The sequence below is a fragment of the Biomphalaria glabrata genome, chromosome 14 (assembly GCF_947242115.1).
Source record: "Biomphalaria glabrata chromosome 14, xgBioGlab47.1, whole genome shotgun sequence".
NCBI classification, from domain to species: Eukaryota; Metazoa; Mollusca; class Gastropoda; family Planorbidae; genus Biomphalaria; species Biomphalaria glabrata.
The window spans coordinates 1,206,562-1,213,130 of NC_074724.1; the positions used below are offsets into that span (position 1 = coordinate 1,206,562).

At 35.4% G+C, this 6,569-nt stretch overlaps 1 protein-coding gene across 1 annotated transcript; it reads right to left on the bottom strand.

Moving 5' to 3' along the window:
• Nucleotides 1–2,653: 2,653 nt before the first annotated feature.
• On the bottom strand, nt 2,654–5,601 carry LOC129922827 (uncharacterized). The gene is made up of 3 exons (XM_056010422.1): nt 5,426–5,601; nt 3,957–4,025; nt 2,654–3,041 (listed from the first exon to the last, which is right to left on the bottom strand). Exons 1-3 carry the CDS (start codon nt 5,568–5,570, stop codon nt 2,914–2,916), a joined length of 342 nt encoding a protein of 113 aa, XP_055866397.1. The 5' UTR covers nt 5,571–5,601; the 3' UTR covers nt 2,654–2,913.
• Nucleotides 5,602–6,569: the final 968 nt, after the last annotated feature.

The window sequence follows — 6,569 nt, forward strand, 5'->3', positions numbered from 1 at the left end:
ATCTCTTTCTCTCTGTCCCTCTTCCTCCAATGTGCTCTTGAATAAAATCCATCTTTTATGTAATCATAACATTTGTGTTAATTTATTTCAATTTATGAATTTCGTTTCAGACACATGCTCGGATTAAACGTGGATCCTCTTTCTCTCTTGTCTTCTGACACCCTTGGAATTCTACATGTAAGAGTCCTTTACTAATGGATGAAATTGTGAATGCAAACATATCCCATATATACATAAGCCACAGATACATAAGTCGGTGGCACTTACATTCGTTCAAGACATCCACACACGTCTATCACATTATCTTCTTATCTTCTTATAAAATAAAGACGTTACTTTAAAAAAAAAAGAAGATGATTACGTCCTACTTCTGTCCCTTGGTCAATGTAGTACTAAATGTTAGTCAAAGACTTAAACTCTGACAAGTCATTGGTTTTCCTGCCTGATTTAAGCAGCCCATTCCATGCTCTACAGCAATGTTTTTTCAAACCTTTGAACTATATCGTACGCCTTCTATACCCGCCCTCCCCTTCCATTAAAAAAGAAAGGATTTCTTTTAAAACAATCTGTTTTGTAGGTCTAGACACACAGAATACTAATGACTCTATCACAATTAAGTATTCACTTAGTTGTTTGTTTGTTTTTCGATGCCTTAGAGCAGTGGTCTTCAACCTATTTTGGCCTACCGCCCCTATTTTGTATTTTTCCTTTTAAAAAATCCGCCAACGCCCCACTCTAAGAAAAACACTTATAAAGAAGCGTGAGAATGCAAATTTGAACAAAATATCATCTATTTATTAATTTCTTTGCTGTCAATAACACTTATCCTGCATGGGAAACGACAGCATGCCAAAGGCGATCTTCTTTGGCGAGCTTAGAGGAAGACAGTTTTACAGAGTTTCCCCCCGTAAGCGCTATAAAAATCCAACTTTTTGCCCTCACTGGCAGAGAAAGTTACCTGGCAGCATTCTCATGCAGAAGATGGCCTCTGAGAGAGACAGTTGAAGAGTTCTCACAAAAGCTGCGGGACGAACATTAGAGACTCAAAGAAAAGCCATTATTTAAGTCTGGCTCAAAAGAAGAAAAGTAAAGTTAAATAGACTGCCAGCAGACAACGGCTTTGTCAGCATAAAATCCGTGAAAATATACAGGTCGCAACTGGGTTTGCGTAGCTATGTAAAACACTGCACAAAAACAGCCAATATTTTCATTATACAAAAATGTTATTAAATAAATTGCCGTGATTACACACACACAAAAATTATCTCATTGTCATAACTTTTATTTAAATCCTAACGTATGTTCCGCATTTTTCTCTATCATGGTTGACAGCACGCAAAGAGAATTACACATTTATTGAATTTGCATTTTTTGTTCAGAAAATGTTTTGTAAATTCCGATGACGAACTAAGAAATTGTAATCAGAAAGTCATTTGTAGGTTTACATATTTGTCCGAACCAGAAGTCTTCAGGTTTAACTGAACAAATACTCTTAAGTAATAAAATATCACCATCTTTCTTTAAATGACTTATGATGCCAAGGCAATGATGGTTTTTCAGTATGAGCAGACGGTGCAATAGCTGTGAGTTGTTCCAAGAAAAGCAGCCGCTCACTCATTATGTTCACTGTGCAAGCGATACTTAAACATGGTCTTCAATGATTCTGTCAGCTGTGTTTATAAACTTGCATTGAAATGTCTTTTAGCCAATGAAATAATACATATGAACTACTTGATTTTTAGTCGCACAAAATAGTTGTCATATGGGGGAGAAGGGGCCCATCAAAAAATTATTGAACCCGGGCTCACGGTACCTTGCTACCCCACTGATTATTCCCTTACTTTTTCTAGTATGTTTTTTTTTAATCTGATCTTTTCTGTTAGTTGGCGGCTATTTGCTTTGCTTTATAGCTTAAAACAAAGACAATTGTTGCTTAATTATACATCTATCCGCGTGTACATGACATTGGTTGGGGAAACTTAAGGCGGTTGATCGTTGCCAAATGACGCCCTGGTTAACCATCGTCCTTAAAAACAGATGAACTATACATCATCTGCCCTATAAACTGCAAGGTCTGAAAATGATACCTTACATTTTCAGTCTTATGTAAGGAATTATTTAGCTGGCTTAATTACATTTATGTACTTAATTATAGAAATCTTATTGAGACTTGAGACTCAGTTCTTCTAGCACTTTTAGTGCGGTATGATATCTCCACATAGGTCAGCTACATTCAATATAAACAATATCAGCTAGTGCCTATACTTTTTAGACCTTTTGAAGAAGTGACACTTAATTTTTTTTAAAAAGGTCCTATCTTTGTGCCTCCTTTGAACATTTGTTTTGTCCTATGTAATGATATTTCCGGTAATCTCATACCACAATAGGTCATCAAACATTAGCATATTTCTATATTGCCGACAAGATCTCTCTCTGCTTTTCAAAGGATCCTTCTCAGCCTTAGCCCCCGAGCCATGTTTAACCTTTCTTTAACCTTTATGGATAACTTTTAGAACTCGGATATCTGGGATAACCATTGCGTTGAGGTGGAACTTGGTATGGAAGCTAAATTTATATTGATTCTAGAGATATAGAAAGTGAAAAAATATTTCACTTCTTCTGTTATTAATAGTTGAACTTTTATTTTTTTAAGTAACAGGACTAATGTCAAAGTAGGCCAACATGTATGCTCCAATCATTATTTTGACATTAAATTAATACATATTTTAATTGGTGTCATTTCAATTAATTAAGCAAATGTACAGATGCATCAATGAAAAAGTTAACAATAAAAAGAAAGTTCATTTGCCTTTTAACGAACGCGATACATTATTAATAAATCCATTATCCCTTCTCTTTCTCTCTCTCTCTCTCTCTCTGTCTCTCTCTGTCTCTCTCTCTCTCTCTGTGAACTTATATAGCAGTTATATAATTATTTGAATAACCATTATTTCCAATACAGTCATATTGAGGTTCTATGTTTGGCGGATCATAATTTTGTGGTTCTGTTGGGGACGATTTTATTTCAGTCAGATGAATACCTGAAAAACAAAGATATTAAAATGTAAAAAAACATACCACACACATTAATTTGTGACTTAGATAGGATTCCTACTAGGTTCCATTTCAATGATAGTGTAACATGGGGTCACACTTTGCTTTATATGCCACGCGAAAATATTTAGTTTTATCCGAGTTTATGCGGACGCCACTTTTGGTTCTTCTTTATCTAGCCTCTCCATCATTTTTTATACATTTATTTGTAGACCCGAGTAGTGCTGCTTCGTCAACGAAGTCTAAGTCCGTCATTCTGTTCTGTTCACGCAATGGAATACCAAAGGCAGTCTGATTCATTGCTCATGTCATTATGTAGTCGATTTCTCATACCTGTCTTACATGTCTCACACCTGTGCACACCTGTCTCACACCTATCTCATTCGTTATGATGCTGCCAAGGTAAGTGAACTTTTCCAACTCTTCAAGCTCTGACTCGTCAAGTCTGACTGGCGCACCCTTTGCCTCATATCCCACTCGCAAAATTTTGGTCTTATTTAGGTTTATGCGGAGGCCAATTTTGGGTGCTTCTCTATCTAGTCTATCCGTCATTTCTTGTATGCTTTTATTTGTAGCCCCGAGTAGTGCAACGTCATCGACAAAGTCCAAGCCAGTTATTTGATTTTGTTCACGCCATGGAATACCAAAGGCAGTCTGGTTCATTGCTCTCCCCTTTATGTAGTCGATGGCTAGGAGGAAAAGGAAGGGAGATAAGATGCACCCCTGTCTCACACCTGTCTCACACTTGTCTCACACCTGTCTCGATGCTGAAAAAAATATGCTGTTCCTTCTTCTATTTTTAATACAACAGCTACTTTTGCTGTATAGGGTCTGGACCAATATCATCATTTGCGTTTTCAAATAAACTTTAATTAACACGATATTCTAATTACTTAAGTTACCTTGACCTTTTAGCATGAGAAAGATGATGGCAGCAAATTGTATAACTATGATTGCTGATAAAATAACACCTGTGAATAAAATAGTAAGAATAGTAAAACAAGTAGGGAGTTAGACAATCGAAAGTGGTTATTACAAATCTTACGTAGATATGATTTTATTTAGAAATTCTTTTTCATGATCATTGGAATTTGTTTTTGAAATTATGAATAATGAATACCGTAAAATGAAAATATTATTGCCGAAAATGATGATAGTATTTCAAAATACAAGTTGTGTCTTTCTTACTAGGTGGCCAGACTATTTTAATTCCCCTGTAGCACCATGTGTGAGCCTACATGCACTAGGGTTCTAAACTGAATGCAAAGTCCAGATAACTGACAGTGTTCCTCGAAATAACCTTGTCTCCCTTGAATACCAATTTGACCCAGTTCTATCACTCAGAAGATCTCCCGTACTATCGAAATCTGTCATATTCTGTTTTAGTACCATTCCTTCTCCAAAACCTACTTGAAAAAAGTCCCCTATTTATACCATGCGGTCTATAGGGCGGATTATGTTAAGGTCATCTGTTTCTGTGGCCGACGGTTAACGAGCAGGGTGTCATGTGGTTAGAACATCAATCAACCGTCTTTACTTTCCCCAACTAAAGTCAGGTACCCATTAGAGTTTGGTGGACTAAGGGGCACCCTAAAAATCCCGAAATTCTAAATCCCAGTCTTCTTTAAGATTCAAACCAAGGACTCCAGGTTAGGAAGCAAAGCGCTTAAGCACTCAACCGTCGTCCCCTCCCCCTAATATATTCCTCTCCATTTTCCCCTTTCAAAGATGCAATTTAATAAAAAAAATATTTAGCTAATGTTTTGTTTTTTAGTACAATCAAGTTCTTCTTATACATAAGTTTCGTTAAAAGAAGATAATTAAGTTTTAAGTCTTTATTTCAATTAACCCAAAAGTTTTATTTAATTTATTTATTTCGTCAATATGGGGATTCCATGATAACTTCTCTTTTGTCAGCACTAAAGTATTTTCAGTTTTTTTAGTCTAGTGAATGAATAGGTTTTGGTTTTTCAATTACTCTTAATAATTTGAATTTTTCTATATGGAAAGACATGGAAAGACCGCTATGATTCTGTCAAGCCACTAAATCTCTTTGTAAAATATATTGTGCTGCTTTTATTGTTTCATGTTTTCAAAGCGTCCGTGAATGGACTAGAAACTATTATTTCTTGCTAATGATTTTGGTAGTTCATCTATCTATGTTAATTAGAATGAGTAGTGGGCTTAAGACTGCTCCTTGAGTTGACATATACGGGTGTTGATTCAGATTCATTTCGTATTCGAACAAAGGTGTTTACGCGGATGCGTAATTTGGTTTATTTACACCAAAAGAAAAAAAAAGTTATTATGAATTTCATTTGGGAATTGAAAGTTATCAAATATTTTTTTTACTTAATTTAGAAACACTTACAAGTCACTACTGCTGGGTTAGTTTGTGCGCACAAATCTGTTACACTACAAGTGTCTGGTGCAGTAGAATCTTGATTGATAACAAAACATGTCAGAGAAATATTTTGATGATCTCTCTTTGCTTTGAGAGTTAGTGAACTTTGCATACGAACTGTACATCTGTCATCACCTGACTGTGGGACTAGATAAAGTAACGTTTGTATTATATAAGATAAGATAAGATAAACAGTTGTTATAAATTTACCAATTTACTTTTATCTTACTAAGCTCAAAATTGGAATTAGTGAAATTTGCCCATGTGGTGTTTCACCAGAGAATACCGATCATGCCCTTCAAAACTGCTCTCTTTACCAAGAGCTAATGTTGCGATTCTACTTCAACTTGATAGTGTAATTGTCTTCTCTTGTATTACTTTTTTGTTCTAACCTTAAGCCTACTTCTTTAACTGTATTCTCTTAAGACAACGGTTTGCACCTTTAAGGCTCGGCGACCCATTTTTACAATGCCCCACTCTGCCGCGACCCCCCCCTCCCGCACATACATACAGCAACAGTAGAATAGACAATAACAATCCATTTTATCGATGGTCTTAGGCAACCCCTAGCAAATCGCCAAGGAGGTCGCGACCCACAGGTTGAGAACGCCTGTCTTAAGAGATAACTTTTTTTACATTGCGGCATTTTATACTTATGTATTTCAGAGCAATGTTTTTATTTACTTTAATAATAGGGAAAAAAAAATATTATCTAGTTTCTTGGATGACTTCAGGTCTAAAAATAACTAAAATTAAAAGTTTCTAAAAACAAAGTAAAATAAATTATCAACTAGTTACGCAGAACAAGGTAGTACATGTTTTGATAATCTACGTATATGTCTATCATTATCTCATAGTTAGTGTGACATGAAAGTGATAAAACATTCCAAAGATAAAAACCTAACAGATAGAGTGTGGAGTCCCACTATTGTGATCAAAGATAATCGACCAGGAGTGTCACATTACGTTAGAAAAGGGAATTCCACATTGCTATAAAAATAATTTTCCTTTTACTGATTATATCGTTTTATTTTAGGAGAGGGGAAGGTATTATTTACTTTTATTGGTAATTGCAAAAAGGAGAAACTCAATATTAGGATTTAACAAAAAC

What these genes read in the sequence shown, in the direction of transcription:
- LOC129922827 (XM_056010422.1), bottom strand. Translation starts at nt 5,570, where the DNA reads ATGCAAAGTTCACTAACTCTCAAAGCAAAGAGAGATCATCAAAATATT. An exon ending in TAACCCAGCAGTAGTGACTT is followed by an intron (nt 4,026 to 5,425) that starts GTAAGTGTTTCT and finishes TTTTATTCACAG; the next exon opens with GTGTTATTTTATCAGCAATC. An exon ending in TCTCATGCTAAAAGGTCAAG is followed by an intron (nt 3,042 to 3,956) that starts GTAACTTAAGTA and finishes TTTGTTTTTCAG; the next exon opens with GTATTCATCTGACTGAAATA.